The 26,170-nt window shown below is 45.0% G+C and overlaps 1 protein-coding gene across 2 annotated transcripts in view; it reads left to right on the forward strand.

Moving 5' to 3' along the window:
- Positions 1 to 1,711: 1,711 nt before the first annotated feature.
- Positions 1,712 to 26,170, forward strand: part of LOC141162201 (cytochrome P450 2K1-like) — a 155,106-nt gene continuing 130,647 nt past the window's right edge. Inside the window, exons 1-3 of one of the 2 annotated variants that reach the window (XM_073648048.1) lie at positions 1,712 to 1,975; positions 6,271 to 6,433; positions 8,898 to 9,047. In XM_073648048.1, coding sequence (XP_073504149.1) covers positions 1,781 to 1,975; positions 6,271 to 6,433; positions 8,898 to 9,047 — 508 coding nt within the window. In that variant the 5' untranslated portion in view covers positions 1,712 to 1,780. The remainder of the gene's footprint in view (positions 1,976 to 6,270; positions 6,434 to 8,897; positions 9,048 to 26,170) is intronic. The other variant, XM_073648047.1, reaches the window with a different exon arrangement.

Genomic DNA, 26,170 nt, shown 5'->3' on the forward strand with positions numbered 1-26,170 from the left:
TGGAGCACTATCCCTGTGCCATACAGGCTGTCAGCGCTGTACAGGGAGAAGATAGTTTGGAGATGCACTGCGCATGTCCAAAAATCTTCCTGCTGTCTGGTGACCCGGATGTTGTCATGACGACATCAGGTCATCATGGCAACATCCTGGAAGCCACGGCAGACAGCGCTGGAGGCCGGAAGAGGAAGTGAGCATTCTGATCACCTCCCCTTGCCACCGCAATGCTGCGATCGACTGCGATCGCAGCATCGCGGGGGTTAATGTGCCTGCACATAGCACCGGGAGTGGTGCTCCCTGCACGTAGCACCGGGTATCAGCTGTGACAATCAGCTGACACCCGGTGGTGATCGTGCCCGCACAGCCTGTGTGCGGGCGAAATCGCCAGGGCGTATAAATACGTATCTGGTCCATAAGTCCCAGGGCACAGATACGTACTAATACGCCCTATGTCGTAAAGGGGTTAACACCTAAACAGAAAAAAGCAAGGCTACAATGGGCTAAGGAAAAGTAATCGTGGACTGTGGATGACTGGATGAAAGTCATATTCAGTGATGAATCGTAAATCTGCATTGGGCAAGGTGATGATGCTGGAACTTGTGTTTGGTGCTATTCCAATGAGATTTATAAAGATGACTGCATGAAGAGAGCATGCAAATTTCCACAGTCATTGATGATATGGGGCTGCATGTCAGGTAAAGGCACTGGGGAGATGGCTGTCATTACATCTTCAATAAATGCACAAGTTTACATTGATATTTTGGACAGTTTTCTTATCCCATCAATTGAAAGGATGTTTGGGGATGATGACATCATTTTTCAAGATGATAATGCATCCTGCCATAGAGCAAAAACTGTTTAAACATCCCTTGAAAGAAGATACATAAGGTCAATGTCATGGCCTGCAAATAGTCCGGATCTCAATCCAATTGAAAATCTTTTGTGGAAGTTGAAAAAATTGTTCATGACAAGGCTCCAAGCTGCAAAGCTGATCTGGCAAAAGCAAACAGAGAAAGTTGGAGCCAGATTGACGGAGAGTACTGTTTGTCACTCATTAAGTCCATGCCTCAGAGACTGCAAGCTTTTATTAAAGCCAGAGGTGGTGCAAAATACTAGTGATGTATTGGAGTGTTCTTTTGTGTGTTTGTTTTTCATGATTCCATAATTTTTTCCTCAGAATTGAGTGATTCCATAATTTTTTCCCTCTGCTTGGTCTGAAAAAAATTACCCTTACTGAGTACCACATTTTTTATCTTGATTTAATTTAGTGTTTCTTAAAGCCCTAAAGTTGCCATTTGAAATGACTTTAGTTTTGTGCCATGTCTGTGATCTGCTTTTTTTCAACAACATTAAACTACTGAATGAACATCCTCCGAGCCCGGTGATTCCATAATTTTTGCAGGGGTTGTATAACTGCAAATAGATTCATTTGTGTCCTCAAACATTAGTATGTGAACTTTATACCATGGCACTGGTACAGCTGTAGAACAGATAAGATAAGATAGCAAATCATATTCCTTTAGCCTACTGTACTCCATCACATTATACATTACACTTTGGCCAACATTTATTTAGATGAAATGCATAATGCTATGTATGTAAAAACAAGATTGTGCAATCTAAGCAAAGATTGTCTTACCAAGGTAAATGGCAATGGGCCAATCAGTTTATTATAGGTTATTTGTGCCCTAGTAAAGATTAACACATGGAGGAAATATAAGCCCATGTGTATAAATATAAGGACAGCAGCACAATCAGAACAGACTCTTAACAGTACTTCGCTATGGCTTTTATTGCCTACTTTTTAGCTAGAGCTGATGTGTTGGTATACTTTTCAATTTTCATTGCACTATTCATCTATTGGATAAATGGAATTAAAAAGAGCACAGCAAAGATGCCCCCTGGACCTATCCCTCTACCTGTCATTGGAAATCTCCACCTGGTGGACCTGGAAAGGCCCCACGAATCTCTGATGCAGGTAGGATACTGTAATTACTGTATAGTCAAGGAGGGTGCAACAGTATGTAGTTGGAAGCAAAGGAATTGTGGATGGTTGCTGAATGAGACAGGTATAAATGAATTCCTGGTGTCCAATATATGTCTGCAAGTCTTGTCATTTACGGCATTATACATAAACCCTTGATGTGAATGAGCACTTTGTAACGCTTCATCTCCTCTAAGGTGGCAAGGGAGAGAGATCAAATACTTACTGTCAGATTTTTCCTGGAATAATAGCTGATCAGGGGAGTTACCTACAGATGGACAATTTGTGATCAACCTATTGTTAAGGGACCATCTAATAAAATAGGGATTGTTCAAAATCAAGAACCTGCTAAAGAGCTGTAGACTTGTCATGTTGCTGGAGATGCATGCAACCATGTACTGCTATCATGATTTTCACTGTGTTAATTTACTAAGTTAGTGCCTCGTTCTTTTAACGAAATAATTGGAGAAGAAAAAATGGATTAACGAAAATACCATAGTAATGTATGGCCAAAAGTAACTCCAATACCATTTCCAAGTGCATTGATCATTTCATTTGTAAACTTTGGCTAATATTATATTATGGGGTTGATTGTCTCTCCTGGTGCTATAACATTTCTACTAAATATTACAATGGCTGTAGATATTTATGCCCATTGAAGCACATGAGCATTAGTAAAGTTGGGTATTGCTATTGGACTTTCCTTGGAATTAACAGTTGATCACCATGAATCAGAAAAGCCAAATCTGCTGTGGTCAACTGATCACTGCACCAGATTATTTTGGGTCAGCATCCTCTTCATTAATGTTTGTTGTTGGGATCAGGGTTTTGTTGTTCTTTTTCTCACGACACTTTGCAAAAAACATTTTTATTAGTTCCTAGTAGTTGTGGGAAATATCATTTGAATAGATGGTGGAGGTCTTCATTGGTTGCAGGGCTCCTGCCTTTTGCAAAGGTGGAAGGTCTTCTGCTAATGGCAGGGCTTTAAAGTTCAGCTTTCTGCACTTTTTCTATGTTATTAGAGGCTATGTAAGTACATTTTAATAGTTAAAATCTTAGAAAGTGCAAAGTACTTGGACATATGAAATTATCAAAGAATAACTAAACCTTTATGCATTTTTTATATTTTGCAGACAATTTTCATTCCTGTAGATTGGTGGGTGGTTACGGAAACGAGATCCTGACAAATCACTGAAAAGTTGGCAGAGAAGTGTGCAGAAGGCAAAGCTCCTGCCCGAGTGAGCACACAGAACGGAGTACGGATACATTAGAAAATAATAGGCTCTCTATTATATCCATACTCATTGTGTTTTCTCATGAGTAAGAGCTGGGCACTCCTGCCTTCCACACTGCACACTTCTCTGCTGTGTTTTGAGGGTCTCAGGACCCGGGCTCCCATGGTAAAGTGTCTTCAAAATATAAAAAAATGCATAAAAGTTATGATACTCTTTACCAGGATCCCTGTTTATAGTTATGACCCCAAATGAACTCCAAAGAAATTGGAGAGGAGAGATGGCAGGCAGAATGCGCAAACGCAGGATTTCCAGCCATGAGCATGACAACAAAGGGACGTCTGGAGAGAAGGGGAGGAAAAATCTTGTATAATGAAGACAGGAGGCAGTCTTATCTTCCAGGCACTCTATGCCCCATAGCCGGGAAGATCAAAGTTATAAAAGATGATTTTTACTAAACAAGGCATCATCAAGGAGGCATACAGGTATGAAAAATTTCAGCTGTATACAACCTGTATGCCCATGTTATTAAATCAAAAAGTTCCCTTTAAACATGACTCCCAGGATGGTGCAATTAAGGACATAGCAGGGTAAACTTACAGCTTATTCAGTATGAGGCCTGCCAGTGTAGCACTTATTGTCTCTGACAGCACAAGCTGTATGGATACAACACATTATCTAGTCACAACTTGTAATAACTACATGTCACAATTGAGGAACTAATCTTGGTGGTTATAGTTTAAAAACTGAGGCAGAAAGCTTGGTGGTTAGAGAGTAATAACACAGGGCCCCCTAGGGCTAGCGGGGGTGCCTATTTTGCATCGTGTATCTAGGGTTCCAACCTCCATGGACAATTAGGGCTATTGAGAGGGTATTGTCTGACCTATCTTGTTCTGTAGTTCATCTGGCACAATAGTGGATATTCAAACCACTTGGGCCATTATATATTTGTATAATTTAAGAAACTCAATGGTATTTTTTACTTTTAATTGTGAAAAATAAAGGTTATCTTTTATTTGGGGAGGTGGGGTATTTTGATTAGTCAGTGTGGGGACCCGGGGTCTTCTGTGGGTGTAACACTACTCAGACAAGACAGGGTGAGGGTAAAACAGCGTAGCAATACTTTATTGAACCTCAAAGCAGACAATATACACATAGAACAGTCCCAGCAAATACCCAAGATGATACAACATTACGCAGTCTCACCCTTCCTTCCCCACCTGCCTGGGATATAACAGCTGCGACTTTGGAGACTTCCAGGGCCGACTACCTCAACCAGTGGACTCCTATTTCTTGCGGGCCCCCACAGAGAGGAGGTAGGGGCAAGCTTAGGAAGCTAGCAGTCCATCAAGGTACAAGGCCAGAAGACTCGAGGGTCCCACCCTAGCCTCTCCTAGAGTTTCCATGGGGTCAGATGACTGGCGGGTCCCAATCTGGCTTCTCCAAATGTCTCAGTGGGTTGCAGACGACCGGTGGGTCCCTCCTGGCAACCGCAAACAACATATCCATGGTGTCTCTGATAGTCAAATGGAGCAAATCCATATATTTTAAGTCAGGGCCGATACCCTTTTACTAGAATCATGTAGAATGCAAATCTTTGTCTCTTTGGGTAATGCCATGCAATCCATCTGTTGTCCTGAAGGATGTCTCTCATTTTCCTTGTAAAGTCTTTCTGATGTTCCTTGACTCTCTGTCCCAAGTCTAGCTGCTACAAAAACACATGTCCCTTCTGCTTCTATGGGCCCCTGAATGGCAGAGCTTCTCTCACTGTCACCATCCAAAGCTAAGTGTGCATTAGTGGAGGTATCTTTCTCAGGTTGACCACATCATCTTGGTCTATATTTGAGACTCCCTGTGGTGAAGGCTCCGCTGGATCTTATTTTAACACTTACACAATGGGCCTAGACAATTTTTGAACAAAGGTTAGAGGCTCCTGAGATACTAATGAGATTAGTGGAATGCTGGACACTTTACAAGTTAAATTAGTGTACATAAACTGAAGAGCAAGCAGAACATTAATAAAACACAGCCAGCAATCTCTAATAAAACACAATAAGGTATTTCTCTTGGATTAACAAATCTAATCATGTGGCTTATTAAGATTTTAATATTAACATCAGACCACTAACAATCACAGCCCAACTACTCAGGAGTTCCAAGAAGCTCTCAGAGGATGTCTTGCACTGTCTTCCCTATGCAAGGATCAACTGCTTCTAGAGACACATCCTGTCTCTTTTCTCTGTTCTTCTGGTGAAGGCCACAATTTGTCACCACTGTCTCAATTCATAGAGGCTCACAGTAAAGACCACAACTCACCTCTAGCCACAGTTGCTCCAACTGTCTTAGACTATAGTACCATTTAGATTTCAGGACAGGAATTGAGGAGCTAAGCTTGGTGGTTACACTTTGAAACTGAGACAGATAGCTTAGTGGTTGCAGAGTAATAGGAACACTCTTTTTTACTCTAACATCAGATCACGTACAATCACAGCTAGTCTACTCAGGGGTTCCAGGCAACTGTTACAGCATGCATTGCACTATCTTACCTATGCAGGGCACAACTGCTTCTAGAGACACATGCTGTTTCTTTGCTCAGGTCTCCTGGTACAGGCTACAGTTTTTTACTGCAGGATCAGAAGACTTTCAGTTCAAGCCACAGTTCACCTCCAGCCACAGTTCCTCAAACTGACTCTAATTATAGTATCGCTTAGCATCCAGGCCACTGCTCCTCTTTTACTGTCTCAGGAGCCAAAGATGTTTCAAGGCAGGCAGACTGATGCATTCAATCTCCCAAGGTTAATTTTTCAACTGTTCCGATCAGGTCTTTAGGCCCCTTGTTCCCAAACGTTAGTGCTAGGGCAACATACCTTGATCATGTCAAGATTTTTGCATATTTCCCCAGCTTCATGGTATCAACAGCAACTGTGGCTTGATTGAAGTTCATCTTTATTAGCTCTGTTTAAGTGACATTGTGGTTTGAAAATACATTTTTTGTCTTTACAGAACTACTATTCAAATTAATGTTTTATATAACTAAAAAAATATGATATTTTGCAGCTTTCTGAGAAGTATGGTGAAATATTTACTTTGCAATTTGGACCCAAGAAAATGGTGATACTTTCTGGATATAAGATTATAAAAGAAGCACTTGTTACGCGAGCTGAGGATTTTGGAGAACGGGCGATTGCTCCAATCTTCGAAATTACCACTAATGGACATGGTATTTTATAGAACGATAATATTGTGCATTCTATGAATCGTAAAATCCACAATGGTAACTGTGAAGATGCAGGGTCTTCCGTGGGCATAATACTACTCAGACCACACAGGGTGAGGGTAAAACAGTGTAGCAATACTTTATTGAACCACCAAACGGACAATAAACACATAGAATAGTCCCAGCAAATACCCAAGATGGTGCAAAATTACACTGTCTCACCCTTCTGCTGGCCCGCCAGGGATAGAACAACTACAACTTTGGGACTTCCAGGGCCAACTACCTCAACCAGTGTCCCCCTGCTTTTGGCGGGCCCCCATAGAGAGGAGGTAGCAGCAAGCTTAGGAAGCTGACAGTCCATCAAGGTACAAGGCCAAGTGACCCGAGGGTCCCACCCTGGCCTCTCTGAACAACTCCATAGGTTCCAGGTGACCTCATTGTCTCAACCTGGCTTTCTCCGAGTGTTTCCATGGGTTCCAGGTAATGAGATGGTCCCAAACTGGCAACCCCAAAAAACATATCCATGGCACCAGGGGACCTCATTGTCCCAACCTGGTTTCCCCAAATGTATCCATGGGTTCTGTGATGGTCAATGGAGCAGATCTGTATCCTTCCCGTCAGGGCCATGTACCCTTAGACTGGAATCCTGTACAATTCAAATCTGTGTCTCGCTGGATGGAGCCATCCAGCCAAACTACTGTTCTGAAGAGTCTCTCTGATCTTTGATTCTGCATGATAGAAATTCTTGTTTATATCTACATCTGTGGCAAAGGTCATCATTCACAGGTCAGGGGGAAAGGTGCAGTGCTCATGTCTTATTGTTTGAGCATTTAATCAATTTGCATAACTTATACTCCTTTGCTCTTGGAGTCACCAAGCCACAGGGTCAACACAATGGTTAATCAACATATTTAGCAAACATTCATTATTCAGAGTCCCTGTATTGAAAAACTGGCAGACGATACGTTGTAAGAGCTGATATAAGATGTGAATAGCAGCCATTCATCAATTACCAATGTCACCTCAAGTGATCAGCATTCAAGTCTATACGAACAATAGTCTGTGTTGGGCATCCAAAGAAGAACACAGGTTCAAAAGTCATCATAAACATGACAGTGTATTCCTCCTGGCCTAAAATCTGGCTAATTAAGATTAGAAGCTGTGTCCTCACAGTGACCTGTTAGGGGAGCAATATACTTTAAAGTCCAGTAACTATAGCTGATTCTGCTAATTGAAGATTCACTAAAAATATAAAAAAACATAATTTATGAGCATATTTTATGAACTGAAGAACATTTTAAACATCTAAGCCAACTCTTAAGAGGTTGTGTAATGACTGCAGAAAAGTGTAGTGGCTAGTGGCTGTACTTCTCCGTTCTTCTTTTCCTACTTTATCGTCATCATCATCATCATTCTACTTCCATTTTCTCCTTTTCATTTATTTTTTTAAACATTTTTTTGTGAATATTAGTTTACACAAAATAATATACATTAAAATGAAGCTGCTCATATTTATTAAACAAACCCAAGAGAACAAACACCCGAACATTTTTTTTTATAAGTCAATGGTGAACATGAACAAGAAAGACAGAAAAGAAAAAGGAGAGGATGGAGGTGCTCAGGTTATTCCTAGAAAGCAGCCAGCAGTCCTGTTTTTAATTTTTTTATACAGTCTCTTTCATCTCCTTCTATTTCGTCTCCTTTTACTTCTATACATCATTCTTCTTCCGTTTCCTTCTTCTCATTCATCATCATGTTCAGTCTTCTTACTTTTTCATTTTCCTCTTTTCTTTGATTTCATCTTTCTTCTGTTTTTTTCTTTATCTAATTATTCATCTTCTTCATCATTCTCTTCATTTTTTTTATCTTATCTTCTTCACATTATCTCCTTCCTGGCTTCTTTTCTATCTGCTTCATCATCATTATCATAATAATAATCATCATATTCATTATTCTTCCTTCACCTTTTTCTTCTCCATCTATCATTATTATTATTATCTTCATTATACTTTTCTTCCTGTGCTTCTTCTTCCTCTGCGATCATCTTCTTCTCCAACTTTCTTCTTCAGTTTTATCATAATTTTCTTAATTCTTTCTTTCTTACTTTTCCTGTTTTTTACTTTTCCAGTTTTTGTCCTCACTCTCTCCATTTTTTCCGCAACTGTCATCTTTTTCTTTCTTTATACTTTTCTTCTTTTCTCTTACTCTTGCATCATTTTCTTGTCTCATTTTCTTGTTTCTCATTATTAGTGTATTTGTTATTGTGTATGACAACCTCAGTTGTCAATTTACTAGCATTTTCTTATTTGTGTGAGTTATTTATAAATCCAATTTTTAAGTCACAGAATTCAACTTCTTCAACTTTTTAAATAAACTACTTGTTGGATTGTTTAGATTACAAGGCTATTTTCTATTCAGTATGATTAATTGATACTTGCCAAATTTTTCATATTTAACTATATTTTAGGTATAATATTCTCTAATGGAGAAACATGGAAATCCATGAGGAGGTTCACACTATCAACACTTCGAGACTTTGGAATGGGGAAAAAAAGTGTGGAAGCCAGAATTCAAGATGAATTAATGCCCCTTATAGAAAGTTTTAAATCTCACCATGGTAAGACACATCATTCACATTTATCTCATAGCTTTTATGTACTCTAACTTCTTGTCTGTCTCTTATTACAACCCTGTCTATAGAATCCACATTGTCAATCTACAACACAGTTAAACTACAATGTTATTCAGAGGGGTTTTGCAAACCTTCATTCACATATAGTATAGGGTACTCCACAAAGTGTGAAGATTTTGTTCTATATTTGCATCACATTTTGCTGCACGTATAAAGCATCAGCAGCATCTAAACATATCATTAGGATTTCAATTGTTATTCAGACTGTAGGTTTGCTTCAACTATGACTTGGTTGTTTCAGTGATCTACTGTAATTACTGAAAGTAGTTTTAACCTGGGGTTACAAGTGAACTTTTATGTGGAGTAATTTTTAGTGATGAGCGAGTGTGCTCGTCACTGCTCGGTACTCGCCCAAGCATCTCACTGCTCACGATGCTCGGCGAGTATTTCAGAGATCTCGGGTCCTCACCCTGCATGTTTGGTGCTCTTTAGAGAGCAAATTAACATGTAAGGATTGTCTGCCACTCACTGTAATACGATAGCCATCTTGGTTGGGGCATTACAGTGATTGGCTGGCTGCATAGCGCCTTTGGGTCTATATAAGGGCTAATCCAGGTACATATATTCAGTGGTGATAGCAGGAGTTAGTCAAGAAGAGAGATTTGTGAACACTATACAACACAATAGTGTCCACTGCACGTTTTGTCTGCTGCTGCCTGTTACAGATAGCCATTGGACAAGATATCAGGGCTTTTTTTTATTGCTCTTAATCCTGATTATTTTCTAAAAAAGTAATAGTGTCCAACATTTTACTGCTTTATTTGCTTGTTAGCACTGCAGAATACAGCCAGATCTTTCCATCATCAGACGTGATCCCATATTACTGCGGTACAAATCCAGCCATTTGTAGGGACCGCGCAAAATATTATCCTCCTTTTACAGTTAGGCAGAAGTGTGTCGGTGAAGCTATTCACATGTGGTCGCTGCCAATAATTGTAAACTACAAGGCTGGTATTTAAAACCATGGGCGTCTGTCAGACGTATCCCATATAGCTGTGGTACAAATCCAGCCATTTGTAGGGATCGTGCAAAATATTATCCTTCTTTTACAGTTAGGCAGCAGTGCATCGGTGAAGCTATTCACATGTGGTCACTGACAATAATTGTAAACTACAAGGCCGGTATTTAAAACCATGGGCGTCTGTCAGACGTATCCCATATAACTGCAGTACAAATCCAGCCATTTGTAGGGATTGTGCAAAATATTATCCTTCTTTTACAGTTAGGCAGCAGTGCGTCGGTGAAGCTATTCACACGTGGTCACTGCCAATAATTGTAAACTACAAGGCCGGTATTTAAAACCGTGGGTGTCCGTCAGATGTATCCCATATAACTGGGGTAAAAATCCAGCCATTTGTAGGGACCATGCAAATTCTTATCCTCCATTTAAAATGGGCAAGGAGCGTGGCAAGGGATGGGGAAGTGGATGTGATGATGAAATTGTGCCCCAACAAGCAATCACATCTTGTCGCCTGACCTTCCTGTTCTGATTACTAGGAGACCGCAGCACATCACTATTGAATCCAGAGCAGTGTGAAAAGGTTGTAGGTTGGATAGCAGATAATGCTTCCAGTCACTTTGCCACCACCACCACCACCCTGTATTCCACACGGTCAAGTCTCAGTAGCCGTGAGTCTGGACCGCATATTACTCACCCTGATCTTCTTTTCTTCCACCATGCCGAGTGCCCTGAGACAACTGATCCCATAATTGAACACTCCAAAGTCCTGTTCACTATTCCATAGATTCTGGCCTCTCGCCAGGCCAGCTTCAAGCGGGGCAAGAGGAGATCACATGTAGCAATGCAAAAATATTTGAGCAGCCATGGTCACAAGAAGGTGACAGTGGGAAAGTGCAGTTACTGTCACAAGAGGTGGATGATGATGATACACAATTGCCAGAAAGTCAGGAGGAGGACTAGGGTGCAGAAGTGGAAGACGAGGTGGTGGACGATGAAGTCACTGACCCAACCTGGCAAGGTGACATGCAGAGCGAGGACAGCAGCACACAAGAGGAGGGAGGTGTAGCACCACAACAGGCTAGAACAAGCTGTGTGGTGGCCACAGACATACAGTAAGATGGGCAACTGTTCCCCGGAGCACCAACAAGACGGAAGTTGCCAGTACAACTGTTACGTCTTCCCAAGTCTGGTTGTTTTTTATAGAATCTGCAGATAACCCCAAAAAGGCCATTTGCAAAATCTTCCAGGCCAATATCAGCAGGCGTAGCAAAACTAGCAACCTGACCACCACCAGCATGATCAGGCACATGACAGCAAAGCACCCGTCTAGGTGGGCCGAATGCCAGGGTCTAGAAACAGTGTCTGCGGGTGACACCACTGCTTGTTCCACTGTTGTGTGTGTGCGCAAATCTCCTGTCCATGGCACATGCAAAGATGCCACCCACCCTGCACCTGTCATTGCACACTCGCAACTATCATCATCAGCAACCATGTCCATGTCCTGGTCCCAGCGCAGCGTTCAGTTGTCCCTACTCCAGTCCTTGAAAAGCAAGCACAAATATGCAGCTAACGCAGGCCGGAACCTGGTGGCGGCTCTGAAGTGAGGTGAGCTCACACATGTTCCATGCCTAGCCCATGTGTCAACCTAGTGGTTCAGCGGTTTCTCAAAATCTACCCAGATATGCTTGTCAAAGAACGCTGCATGTGTGCCCATGTTAGAAAGTCTGCTACAGCTTCCGCCGCCCTTGTCATGCTTCAGAAGAGTTTACAGCTTCCAGCTCACTGACTGGTGTGCGATATCCCCATGCATTGGAACTCAACGTTCTATATGTTAGGAAGGATTTGTGAACAGCACAGAGCAGTTGTTGCGTACCAGCTTCGGTATTCAGGTCAGCCTCCGCAAATAAGAGCTCAGGAGTGGACATGAATATCAGACATCTGTGCCATCCTCCAAAACTTTGAGGACTCTACCAAGATGGTGAACGGTGATGGTGCCATAATTAACGTCACCATCCCACTTCTCTGTCTTCTGAAACAATCGCTGCTCACAATTAAAGAGGAGGCATTGCAGGTAGAACATGATGAAATGGAGCATACAGGATGATTCCACACAGCCCAGCCTCATCTCATCCCAACTTGGATTGGGTGACAATGAGGAAGAGGAAGAGGAAGAGGAGGAGGAGGAGGAGGAACAGGAGCTAGTTTCCTGCGCTATAGACGGTACTACCCACACAACTGTCATACTGTCTGTTCAGCGTAGATGGCCTGAGGGGAGGTAGGAGGAGGAGAGAATGGTCAGTCGTCCTCTTGGTGAGGACACGGAAGTCTTGCCGGTTGGCAGTCTGGCAGACATGGCTGAGTTTATGTTCCACTGCCTTTCCTGTGACCCTCGCGTTCTCCAAATTTTGGATGACAGTCATTACTGGTTGGTGACACTTCAAGAACCACACTACAAGGAGAACTTTCTATCTCTTATTCCCGCGGTGGACAGATCTACTAAAATGGTGCAGTGCCAGAAGGCCCTTCTTGCAGAATTATTAAAAAAGATTTCCATCTGAAAACGCTGGCGGAAGAGGTCACAGTTCGTTGGACAACCAAGGAGTACAGGTGAGAGAGACACAAATACGATCCAACATAAGCAGGGGAACACTGTCAAAGGTCTAGGAGAGATTTCTCAGACCCTTCAATCGCACAGGCTGGATTGAGCAATCATTCCTGTCAATGAAAACTTGTACGGTTCTTGTGAGAATTCTATGCAGAGTTTTAAGAAATCAGACTCAGTGTTTTAATATTTTTTTATCTGGGACATTACTGTACGTGTAGCAGTTGCATCCCCTCCCCTTCTCTTGCTTTTCTGTCCTATCTTTTTTTTGTCAATACTGGCCACACGTGGAGAGCCCTGATATACCCAGAAGTCGAAGGTCACTCTCACTGCCCTCTGTTAGCTGAGACATATTTACCCCATGGGCAAAAACAAGGCCCAAATGATTGCTGAACTGTTGCAATGTGCCGCAGAGCCTGTCCAACAGCAGAGCCCGGATGATGGGGCGGCCAGCCAAGGCCCGGATGGCGCTGCTGCAGGGGTCCCACCTGTGATTGCCAGCCAGACTCGCAGCCAGGGTAGTGTGGACTCCCACCTGCAGATGGCTTTGGAGCTGCTCACCGCAGACGATTGTGAAATTCCAGGAGTGAGCAGAGCAACATGCCCAGGCTGACCGGCAGGCTGCTGAGCAATGGGTCCAAGCGGACCGAGAGGCTGTCGAGCGGGAGGCCCAGGCTGAGAGAGCTGAGAGACAGGCCCAAGCTGACCGAGAGGCTGCTGAGCGACAGGCCCAGGCTGAGAAAGCTGAGCGAGAGGCCCAGGCTGAGAGAGCTGAGTGCCAGGCCCAAGAGGAGCGTCAGCACCAGCTGGAGCTAGCCCGGATTCTGAAGGAGCCATCCTGCACACAGACCCGTGAGTCCAACTCACGCCAACTGTTTTAAACCCTGTCCTGAGCATTTCCCTGTAATGGAAAAAGACAGAGACTTGGACACATTTCTGCGAGGATTTGAAAAAGCCTACAGGCAGTATCAGCTGCCTGAAGCCCAGTGGGCCAGGTATTTAACCCCAGCACTCAGAAGAAAAGCTCTGGAGGTGTTTACTTCTCTCCCTCAAGAACAAGATGGATACTATGAGGCCATCAAGCAGGCCCTAATAAAAAGTACAAGCTGACTCTGGAGGTTTACTGGAAAAGGTTCGGAGCCCTCCAACGTGGACCACATGATAGCTACAGTTATGTGGTAGATGGGCTCAGGACCAACTTTGAGCAGTGGGTCCAAGGCCTGTCGGTCACCACTTTCGGGGACCTGAAGGATCTGATGGTGAAGGACCAGTTTCTTCATCTTTGCCCTGTGGAGGTGAGACAGTTTGTGCTGCACAGGGAGCCAAAGGAGGCCGCCAAGGCAGCTCAGATCGCAGATGAGGCCAACCGCACGCCAGAGGTGCAGAAGTCAGCCACCACCAGCTGGAAGGGGGGTAAGCCTACAACCAACCCCAGTGTTCCAGCCAGCCGGCCCTCAGTGGGTCCTGCCTCATCTTCCAGCACCCGGCCTTCATCTGACTCCCGTAAGTGCTATACCTGTGACAAGACTGGTCACATCACGCTCACCTGCCCGCAGAGGCAGAAGAAGAGTCCCTCACCCAAGGCCTAGGGGCCTACTGCAGCAGTTATTTTTGTGGGTGGGGCGGTTGGGGGGGGGTCTGTGACAACTTGCAATCAGTCACCCTGGGTGATAAAGTCACTATAGGGCTCAAGGACAGCGGAGCCGAACGGACCCTCATCTGCCCTTAGTTGGTGTCCCCTGAAGACCTTATCCCTGGGAAAACCCTGACTGTCACCGGGATTGGGGGTGTTCACCATCCTTTGCCCATGGCCCAGGTTTTCCTAGACCGGGGTGATGGGAGGGGGTTGCGGGAAGTGGGGGTATCTGAGAACCTCAACAAATGTGCTATCGGGGAGTGATCTGGGATGGTTGATTGCCCAATATGTTCCTGGCAACCCGCCCAGATCTGATAATGTCTGTGATGAAAATGCTGATTATATGAACACTAATATGATGCATAATGATAACATGTATTGTGGTAAAGGATTGCTCAGCCATGTCGCCCTGCGGGGTGATGTTGCTGAGGACCCCCAAAGGCTGATGGTAAAGGGTTGTTGACCTCCAGGGAGACGGCCTACATAGCCGCTGTCACCCGGAGTCTGAGTACCCAGAATGCACGCAATGCACTGCCTTCTGGGTCCTCATCCCCTGACGGGACAACAGAACTGGCTGTGGACCCAGAGACGGTCCCAGAAGGTTCCAATGAGGTTGGGGCCCTAGCGTCGCTTCTGGATACTTCCAGACAAGAATTCCAGGTGGCTCTGAGCACAGATGCCAGTCTAGAGATGTTAAGGGACCTCGCAGAGAAGCCCATCTCCGAATACGATAAGGAGACGGTTTTCTGGGATTAGGGGAGGTTGTACCGGGAAACGGTCTCATGTAACCCCCAACAGGAGTGGATGAGGGAAAGACAGCTGGTTGTGCCCTATCAGTTTAGGGAGGAGTTGTTGCGGGTTGCTCATGATATTTCACTAGCTGGACACTTGGCTGTCGCATCACTTATATTGATATTGACAGATGTTGCCAACTACTGCCGCTCCTGTATCAAGTGTCAAATAGTGGGGAAGTCGGGGCGTGCCCCCAAGGCTCCCCTGATCAATTTGCCAGTGATAGAGGAGCCATTCCAGAGGATTTCTGTGAACATCACTGGCCCGCTGGCTATCCCCAGCAGCTCTGGAAAACAGTTCATCCTTACTGTGGTAAACTATGCTACCCGGTACCTGGAGGCAGTAGCTCTGCCCTTCATTCAGGCTGATAAGGTGGCAGATGCCCTGCTGGCCATTTTTTCACGAGTAGGATTTCTCAGGGAAATGCTTATGGACTAGGGCACTCAGTTCATGTATCGGTTAATGGAAGCTCTCTGTAAGAAAATGCAGGTGCAGCACCTGGTGTCAAGTTCGTTTCATCCACAGACCAATGGCTTGTGTGAATGATTCAATGGTACCCTTAAGCAAATACTTAAGATGCTGGTCAAGTCCCATGGGCGCGACTGGGAGCAGAACCTCCCATACCTGCTCTTTGCTTACAGATAGGTACCACAGGCCTCAACGGGGTTCTCCCCCTTCGAGCTCCTATATGGCAGACGAGTCCGGGGTCTGGTAAGAGAATCCTGGGAAGGGGAACTGAACTCACCCGAAGTGTCCGTCATAGAGTATGTCATGCGGCTCCGTGACAAAATGCAGGCAATGATGCAGCTGGTGCATGAGAATATGGTGCAGGCCCAGGCCAACCAGAAGCTGCAGTATGACCGGAACACCCGGGAGTGGGTGTAAAAAGTGAGTAAGAAGGTCTGTGGGTCCTAGTCTGCATGACCCAGAACAAGCTTCAGGCGGTCTGGTAAGCCCATGCCCCATATGCCAGCGCCTCAATGATGTGAACTACGTGATCACCATTGACCATGACAGAAAGAGGTAGAAGGTCTTCCACGTCAACATGATGAAAGCCCATCATGACTGGGAGACCTGTGCCCTTCCTGTGTGTAGCATCCCCGAAGAAGGCGAGACAGAAGTCCTGGTGGACTCACTGGTAGCCGCCCGGGACGGAGGGTCTATTGAGGACGTAGAATTGAACCCGCAGCTATCCACGGACCAGAAGTCCCGGCTGCGGGAGGTGTTTTGGCCTTACTTGACCCTCTTCACAGGTTTACTATGGAGGACACAGCTAGCTGTCCACGTGATGGACACAGGGAGTCACCCTCTGGTCCGTCAATCCGCTTACTGTGTCTTTTTAGAGGTGCAGAAAGACATGAAGCTGGAGATAGATGAGATGTTGTGCCTGGGGGTGATCCAAAGGTCAAAAAGTGCGTGGGCCTCGCCTGTAGTCCTGGTCCCAAAAAAGGACTGGACCACCCAGTTTTGTGTGGATTACAGGAGGCTAAATGCCATCACAGCTCCCGATGCATACCCAATGTCACGCATCGATGAGCTGCTGGAGTGCTTAGCCGAGGCCTGGTACTTCATGATTATAGACCTGAGTCGAGGATACTGGCAGATTCCTCTGTCTCAGGAGGCCCAGGAGAGGCCTGCATTTATTACACCATTCAGGCTGTATGAATCCCTCGTCATGCCCTTTGGCATGAAGAATGTACCTGCCACTTTCCATCGATTAGTCAATCAGCTGCTTGAGGGACTGGATGGGTTCGCGGTTGCGTACCTGGATGACATTGACGTCTTCAGTCCCACCTGGGAGGAACACCTGGTGCACCTAGAGCAGGTGCTCAGGCGGGTCCACGGGGCTGGGTTGACCATAAAGCCTGCAAAGTGTCAGGTAGGCGTGACAGAGGTGCAGTACCTCGGACACCAAGTGGGTGGCGGAACTTTGAAGCCAGAGCCCAGGAAGGTTGATGCAGGTCTCTCCTTAGGCATAAAAGAATCCACGGAGGATGGATGAGTACTCTTGTTGGTAGTACATATTTATATGTAGCACGGGTCCCGTTAGATATTGGCCAGAAGTGGAGTGCTTCACTCCACCTATATTGAATCGTCTCAGCGATCTTACAGTAAGTTTCTGCTTCAATCCTTATTATTTTGTGCAACTGCATATGTATTGTATTGTCCCCTTTTGTAAAATCTTTGTATATTTTAACTAAACACTGTAAACACTGCCTCCCTTTTGGAAGGAATAAAAAAAAATTAATAGTGCTGTTTCTTTTGCTCTGTAATTGTTCCCTCCCCCGAAGCCATATGCTACCAGAATGCAGGCGTCCGGCCAGGCCTGTATTATATTTCAAACTCGGCCGGTGGTGGCAGCAACTAATAATAATTGGGCTATCGTGAAGCTGGCAGTAACCATATGGGGCGTACAGTACAGACCAAATGTTTGGACACACCTTCTCATTTAAAGATTTTTCTGTATTTTCATGATTTTGAAAATTGTACATTGACACTGAAGGCATCAAAACTATGAATTAACACATGTGAAATTATATACTTAACAAAAAAAGTGTGAAACAACTGAAAATATGTCTTATATTCTAGGTTCTTCAAAGTAGCCAACCTTAGCTTTGATGACTGCTTTGCGCACTCTTGGCATTCTCTTGATGAGCTTCAAGAGGTAGTCACCGGAAATGGTTTTCACTTCACAGGTGTGCCCTGTCAGGTTTAATAAGTGAGATTTCTTGCCTTATAAATGGGGTTGGGACCATCAGTTGTGTTGGACAGAAGTCAGGTGGATACACAGCTGATAGTCCTACTGAATAGACTGTTACAATTTGTATTATGGCAAGAAAAAAGCAGCTAAGTAAAGAAAAACGAGTGGTCATCATTACTTTAAGAAATGAAGGTCAGTCAGTCCGAAAAATTGGGCAAACTTTGAAAGTGTCCCCAAGTGCAGTTGCCAAAACCATGAAGCGCTACAAAGAAACTGGCTCACATGAGGAAAGGAAGACCAAGAGTCACCTCTGCTTCTAAGGATAAGTTTATCCGAGTCACCAGCCTCAGAAATCGCATTTTAACAGCAGCTCAGATTAGAGACCAGGTCAATGCCACACAGAGTTCTAGCAGCAGACACATCTCTACAACAACTGTTAAGAGGAGACTTTGTGCAGCAGGCCTTCATGGTAAAATAGCTGCTAGGAAACCACTGCTAAGGATAGGCAACAAGCAGAAGAGACTTGTTTGGGCTAAAGAACACAAGGAATGGACATTAGACCAGTGGAAATCTGTGCTTTGGTCTGATGAGTCCAAATTTGAGATCTTTGGTTCCAACCACCGTGTCTTTGTGCGACGCAGAAAAGGTGAACGGATGGACTCCACATGCCTGGTTCCCACCAAGAAGCATGGAGGAGGAGGTGTGATGGTGTGGGGGTGCTTTGCTGGTGACACTGTTGGGGATTTATTCAAAATTGAAGGCATACTGAACCAGCATGGCTACCACAGCATCTTGCAGCGGCATGCTATTCCATCCGGTTCACGTTTAGTTGGACTATCATTTATTTTTCAACAGGACAATGACCCCAAACACACCTCCAGGCTGTGTAAGGGCTATTTGACCAAGAAGGAGAGTGATGGGGTGCTACGCCAGATGACCTAGCCTCCACAGTCACCAGACCTGAAACCAATCGAGATGGTTTGGGGTGAGCTGGACCGCAGAGTGAAGGCAAAAGGGCCAACAAGTGCTAAGCATCTCTGGGAACTCCTTCAAGATTGTTGGAAGACCATTTCCGGTGACTACCTCTTGAAGCTTATCAAGAGAATGCCAAGAGTGTGCAAAGCAGTCATCAAAGCAAAAGGTGGCTACTTTGAAAAATCTAGAATTTTCATAGTCGTGAAAATACATAAAAATCTTTAAATGAGAAGGTGTGTCTAAACTTTTGGTCTGTACTGTATACACATATTTCATGTGTTAGAATCCAGAGATGTGTACGCCATACGACACACTGCGCGCTTGCCGATAGCTCTGTAGTGAGTTGTCGGGAAAATGGGCTCGCGAATCCCTGCCGAAATCCTAACAGAGTAATGGCAACGGTGAGATATTGTGTGATATCCCCAGTGTCGCCCCTGTCGCTGTGAAACCCTGACAGGCCCTCTTTTATGTGACTTTAAATTGACATTAGGGTTTTTCCTAAATTTAGGCAGCCATTGCAGTCACTGCATACTCAGAATCTGTATAGCACTCCTTTATAATGGGAACATTTTAAAGGCCCTCCTCTATATGTCTTTAAATTGGTGTTGGGGTTTTTCCTAAATTTAGGCAGCTGTTGCAGTCACTGCATATGCAATAACTGTATAGCAGAATGGCTCCTTTAAAATGGGAACATTTTGTTACTGAGGACCTCCTCTACGTTTCTTCAAAGGGGTATTGGGATGCGTTGAAAATTTAGGCAGCCGTTGAAGTCACTGCATACGCAATAACTGTATAGCAGAACCGCTCCTTTGTAATGGGAACATTTTGTTACTGAGGCCCTCCTCTATGTGTCTTTAAATTGTTATTGGGGTTTTTCCTAAATTTAGGCAGTCGTTGCAGTCACTGCATGTGCATTAACTGTATTGCAGAACCGCTCCTTTAAAATGGGAACATTTTGTTATGGAGGCCCTCCTCTATGTGTCTTTAAATTGGTATTGGGGTTTTTCCTAAATTTAGGCAGCCGTTGCAGTACTGCATATGCATTAATTGTTAACAATATGGAACATTTGGGGTAATTCAGTAGTGAAAATAAATAAACCCCCATACTATGACTTATTTATCAATATAATAAGGGACTACCGAAGTATAGTTATACCAAAAACTAGACAACAGAAGAGAAACTCTGAAACACGTCCCAATTCAAAAACATGTAAATTTTTATTTAGCAAAATGTAAAATGGAACATTTTGTTACAGAGGCCCTCCTCTATGTCTGTTCAAATTGGTATTGGGGTTTTTCCAAAATATGGGCAGCCCTTTCAGTCATTGCATACGCAATAACAGTATAGGAGACCCACTCCTTAATAATGGTAAATTCTTTTTTTAAATTAGGCCCTCTATGTCTCTTAAAAGGGATATTGGGGTTTTTCCAGATTTTGGGCAGCCCTTGCAGTCACAGCATACGCTATAACATTATAGGAGACCCGCTCCTTAATAATGGGAACAACAAAGCATAGCCGGCTGATGGCCCTCTAACAATAGTGAGGGATGACTGCTAGCCCTTTAAGAATAGTAAGGGCCACCTGATGGCCCTATAAAAATAGGCTTTTTGACTTGTGTCCCTCCTTCATAAATGAAACAGGATGTGACTGATCATGTCTCACACACCACATGGCCAGATAAGGTAGTAAAATGTTACAATTACATTAATTGGTAAATGTATTTTCACTGTTAAAAGCAATGCAAAAGTGCAAAAATGCATGAAAATGATACGTGAGAACATAGCCCAAGGTGTTGAGGATCATTTTTGTTTTTGGTTATATATTTTGCCTTATATACAAGTCATTACCTTGGAAAGGGTGTTCCTTAACATTTTTTCCAGAAAAATCCATTTTGGTTTTGTTTTTATATGTTTTATTGAGAGTCCGTTAAAGTGGCGTAATACTCTGACAACATTATTCACAGCAGTGACCTGGGAGTCAGATATGCTTCCAGGGGTCTTCCACACGTTGTTCCCATGTAATTTGAGGATTGTTCCCATTGATTTGGGCAATTTTCAGGCCCCCTGCAGACCTCTGTGGAGGCCGCCAAAAAAATGTTTGAGTTTCCTATAGACTTACTGTCACAGGTGTGTTAGATGTGACAGATAGTCACCCTGCAGTTTGTTGCAGGAGATCTCTTCGTTTGGCATTACAGACAACTTCTAAGAAGCTGTCTCACTCTAGGACCCAGCGGCCACCTCCCTCCTGCTCTAATTAACACGTGAGCCTGGGTGTTTAAATACTTTCAGTCTGCTTTAGGGCGGCGCCGGTGATATTTACATGTTTCCTTGTGAAGGATTGGAGCAAGTGCCATTCTTACTTCCTCTCTGTTGCTAAGAGGACGTGTGTGCTATCTCTGAAGTCGGCTTAAGCTAAGTTAATTTACCCCGTATCAGTCTACCTTGTTGTCTTTAGTCATTAAAGGGGACTGACTAGCGCTCAACCATCCCCCTTCCCTAGCCAGGGCCTACCTCTAGGGAAATACAGGGTTTTAGGTTCCTGTGTGGTGATTGGTGAGGAATAGTGTTGAGCAAGCACTAAAATGCTCGGGTGCTCGAAGCTCGGGCTGAGCTCACCGTGATACTCGGGTGCTCGACCCGAGCAACGAGCCCAATGTTAGTCTATGGTAGACCCGAGCATTTTTGCGGCGGCACCCCCGGCAGTCTGTAGAAAGACTAAAAAGTGCCCAAAACGATTGTGACAGTGCTCAAAAGACATGGAGGCAGCATGGGGATCGCCCCAGGAAGCATTTCTGACCCCCAGGTCACTGCTGTCAACGTGGTCAGAGGTATTAAGCCACTTTTACGGGCTCACAATAAAACGTTCAAAAACGAAACTGAAACGGTTTTCCTGTGAAATATGTTAAAGAATTTCCTTTCCAGGGTAAAGACTTGTGTATAAGGTAAAATAAATAATCAAAAACAAAAATACTCCTCCACATCTTGGGCTATGTTCACAAGTAGCATTTTTCATGCATTTTTGCACTTTTGTATTACTTTCAACCGTGACAAATGCATTCACCGGGAAAATTCATTTTAACATTTTACAACCTTATTTGGTTGCTGTGTGACACATGCATACAGTGCTGAAAAGACATGGGAACAACATGGGAAAGACCCCTGGAAGCATCTCTGACTCCCAGGTCACTGCCTAAAAGTGTGCCCATCAGAAGTGATCCTTGCCACATCAGAAGATGCAGACTTGCAACTATCCCCATGCAAGTCCTTGTCCCAGGGCAGTGTTCAATTGTACCTCCCCCATGCCTTGCAATGCAAGCACTAATATGCAGCCAACCACCCACCCACCCGCAGGCTGCAATACCATACTGATAGCTTTCACTTGAAATTGGGACTTTTAGTTTTGAGGTGGCCGAAGCTGGCCACTACCTCATGGCTGCTTCGGCAGAGAGGTATCCATACTCAGACCCCAGCCGCCCGGCGGCCAGGTGTCCAGGCTCGGTCCCCAGCCGCCAGGGGACAGCCAGGTGTCCATACTCGGTCCCCAGCTCCCTTTTTTCTCCTGTCACCTTCCCACACACTTTTCTTAGCCTGGCCTGCTTTAGGGCAGCATTGGATGAGCCCACCAGAGAACCAGACTCCTCCGGTGGGCCCTGGCTTCTCCATTAGGGGAGTTGAGAGTGCCAAGGTGAGGAGCATGATGATGATGATAGAAGTTAGCATCTGCTTTGTTTTCTTTTAATGCAAGCGTAAGTGTGCAGCCTGCCACCCACCCACCCCCAGGCTGCAATGCCATACTGCTAGCTTGCACTTGAAATGGGGCCTTTTAGTTTGGAGGAGGCCAAAGCTGGTCACTAACGCATGGCTGCTTCGGCAGCGAGGTATCCATACTCAGTCCCCAGCCGCCCGGCGGCCGGGTGTCCACGCTCGGTCCCCAGCCGCCAGGGGGCAGCCAGGTGTCCATACTCGGTCCCCAGCCGCCCCGCGGCCGGGTGTCCATAAACGGTCCCCAGCCGCCCCTATTTCTCCTGTCACCTTCCCCCACACTTTTCTTAGCCTGGCCTGCTTTAGGGCAGCATTGGACGAGCCCACCAGAGAACCAGACTCCTCCGGTGGGTCCTGGCTTCTCCATCAGGGGAGTTGAGAGTGCCAAGGTGAGGAGCATGATGATGATGATAGAATCATAGAATCATAGAATGGTAGAGTTGGAGGGGACCTCCTGGGTCATCTGGTCCAACCCCCTGCTCAAAGCAGGATTCACTAAATCATCTCAGAAAGATATCTGTCCATTCTCTGTTTGAAGATGTCCATTGAAGGGTAACTCACCACTTCTCGTGGCAGCCTGTTCCACTCATTGATCACCCTAGCTGTCAAAAAGTTTTTTCTAATATGTAATCTGTGTCTCCTCCCATTCATTTTCACCCCATTGCTTCTAGTCTTTCCTTGTGCAAATTAGAATAAAGATGATCCTTCTACAATGTGACAGCCCTTGAGATATTTGTAGACAGTTATTAAGTCTCCTCTCAGTCTTCTTTTTTGCAAGCTAAACTTTCCCAAATCCTGTAACCGTTCCTCATACGACATGGTTTGCAGACCGGTCACCATTCTGGTCGCTCTTCTCTGAACTTGCTCCAGTTTGTCGATGTCTTTTTTAAAATGTGGTGCCCAAAACTGGACACATTATTCCAGATGAGGTCTGACCAAAGAGGAGTAAAGTCCGATAATGACTTCACGTGATCTAGACTGTATGTTATGTTCTGCTACCAGAGCTAAGGAAAGAGAGGAGATCTGTCCCTACGATAGAACTCAGCGTAATCCCTACGATGTAACAGGGGACCTGATCCTGCGATCAGACCTGCTAAAGTCCTAAGCTAGTCTGTACGGAGACCTATAGATGTGGGGAAGGAATCCCTACAAGTACTAAGGACTGGGAGGAATATGGGACACCTCCTAACAGAAATAGTAGCAGACAGACGAACAAACAAAATATATAGAACATAGAGGTCCGTAGACCAAGCAAACTAACAGAGTTAGATACAGAGCACAGGCTAGCTAGAAAGTAGTTATACAATGAAGTCCAGCAAAGCCAGAAGGGCGGAGCAGGATTAAATAGGCCAACAAGGTCATGTGACCAGCAAAGGAAAAAACCTAAGAGCAAGGTTCTAACACTGTATGCTTCTGTTAATACATCCCAGAATTGTGTTTGCCTTTTTTTCTGCTACATCACACTGTTGACTCAGGTATACTAATAGATCATAGACTGAACATAAGTCTTTTTCACATGTACTGTTGCTTAGCTCTATTCCTCCCATTCTGTATATGCTTTTTTCATTTTTATTGCCCAGATGCAGTACTTTGCATTTTTCCCTGTTAAAAACCATTCTGTTAGTTACTGCCCACTGCTCCAGTTTATTTAGGTCTTTTTGAATCCTCTCTCTCTTCTCTAGTATTAGCTATCCCTCCTAGCTTGTGTCATCAGCAAATTTAATCAGTTTACCCTCAATTCCTTCATCTAAATCATTGATAAAGATGTTGAACAATACAGGTCCCAGGACAGAGCCCTTTGGTACCCCACTTGAGACATTCATCCAACTGGACGTGAAGCCATTTACGACCACTCTTTGAGTCCGATCACTAAGCCAGTTATGAATCCACCTAATAGTTGCCTTGTCCATTCCATACTTGGTAATTTTTTCAATAAGGATGGTGTGAGATACTTTGTCAAATGCTTTGCTGAAGTCAAGGTATACGATATCTACAGCATTTCCCTGATCCACTCAGTCAGTGATTCTGTCATAGAAGGAAATTAAGTTAGTCTGACATAACTTGTTAGCTACAAACCCATACTGACTCTGGTTAATCACTTCATTCTTATCCAGGTACTTACATACATGTTGTTTAATAATTTGTTCAAAGATCTTTCCTGGTATAGAAGTCAGACTCACCGGCCTATAGTTCCCTGGGTCCACCTTCTTCCCCTTTTTGAAGATAGGAACAACATTTGCTCTTTTCCAGTCTTCTGGGACTTCTCCTGTTCTCCAAGAATTTTCAAAGATTATGGAGAGTGGTTCTAAAATTTCTTCTACGATCTCCTTCAGTACTCTGGGGTGTAATTCATCTGGACCTGGAGACTTGAACTCATTTATGTTAGCATCTACTTTGTTTTCTTGGAATGCAAGCATAAGTGTGCAGCCTGCCACCCACCCACCCCCAGGCTACAATGCCATACTGCTAGCTTGCACTTGAAATGGGGCCTTTTAGTTTGGAGGAGGCCGAAGCTGGCCACTAACTCATGGCTGCTTCGGCAGCGAGGTATCCATACTCGGTCCCCAGCCGCCCCTATTTGTCCCGGTGTGCCTTATACATAAGATTAAGCGCACATACCAAAACATTACCTGTGCCCTCCCCAGTGCATTTAGTGGGAAGGACAGCCTATTCCGCTGTAGTGTGTGCATGCCAACCCCCTGTTCATGGCACATGCGAAGATGCCTCCCACCCTGCACCTGTCGTTGCAGACTTGCAACTATCCCCGTTCAAGTCCTTGTCCCAGGGCAGTGTTCAATTGTACCTCTCCCATTCCTTGCAATGCAAGTGCAAGTATGCAGCCTGTCACCCACCCACCCCCAGGCTGCAATACCATACTGCTTGCTTGCACTTTAAATTGGGCCTTTTAGGCATGTGGAGGCGGAATCTGGCCACCACGTCATAGCTGCGTTGGCGGCCTGGTATCCATACTCAGTCCCAAGGGGGCGGCCGGGTGTCTATACTCAGTCCCCAGCCGCTCCGCTGCCGGGTGTCCACACACGGTCCCCAGCCGCCTGGGGGCGTCCGGGTGTCCATAAACGGTCCCCAGCCGCCCCTATTTCTCCTGTCACCTTCCCACACACTTTACTTAGCCTGGCCTGCTTTAGGGCAGCATTGTACAAGCCCACCAGAGAACCAGACTCCTCCGATGGGCCCTGGCTTCTCCATCAGGGGAGTTGAGAGTGCCAAAGTGAGGTGCAAGATGATGATGATAGAAGTTAGCATCTGCTTTGTTTTCTTTTAATGCAAGCGTAAGTGTGCAGCCTGCCACCCACCCACCCCCAGGCTGCAATGCCATACTGCTAGTTTGCACTTGAAATGGGGCCTTTTAGTTTGGAGGAGGCCGAAGCTGGCGACTACCTCATGGCTGCTTCGGCGGACTGGTATCCATACTCAGTCCCCAGCTGCCCGGTGGCCGGGTGTCCACGCTCGGTCCCCAGCCGTCAGGGGGGCGGCTGGATGTCCATAAACGGTCGCCAGCCGCCCCTATTTCTCCTGTCACCTTCCCACACACTTTTCTTAGCCTGGTCTGCTTTAGGGCAGCATTGGATGAGCCCACCAGAGAACCAGACTCCTCTGG

This window comes from Phyllobates terribilis, unplaced genomic scaffold, assembly GCF_046119375.1.
Source record: "Phyllobates terribilis strain yellow unplaced genomic scaffold, ASM4611937v1 Scaffold_9__5_contigs__length_417890890, whole genome shotgun sequence".
NCBI lineage: Eukaryota > Metazoa > Chordata > Amphibia > Anura > Dendrobatidae > Phyllobates > Phyllobates terribilis.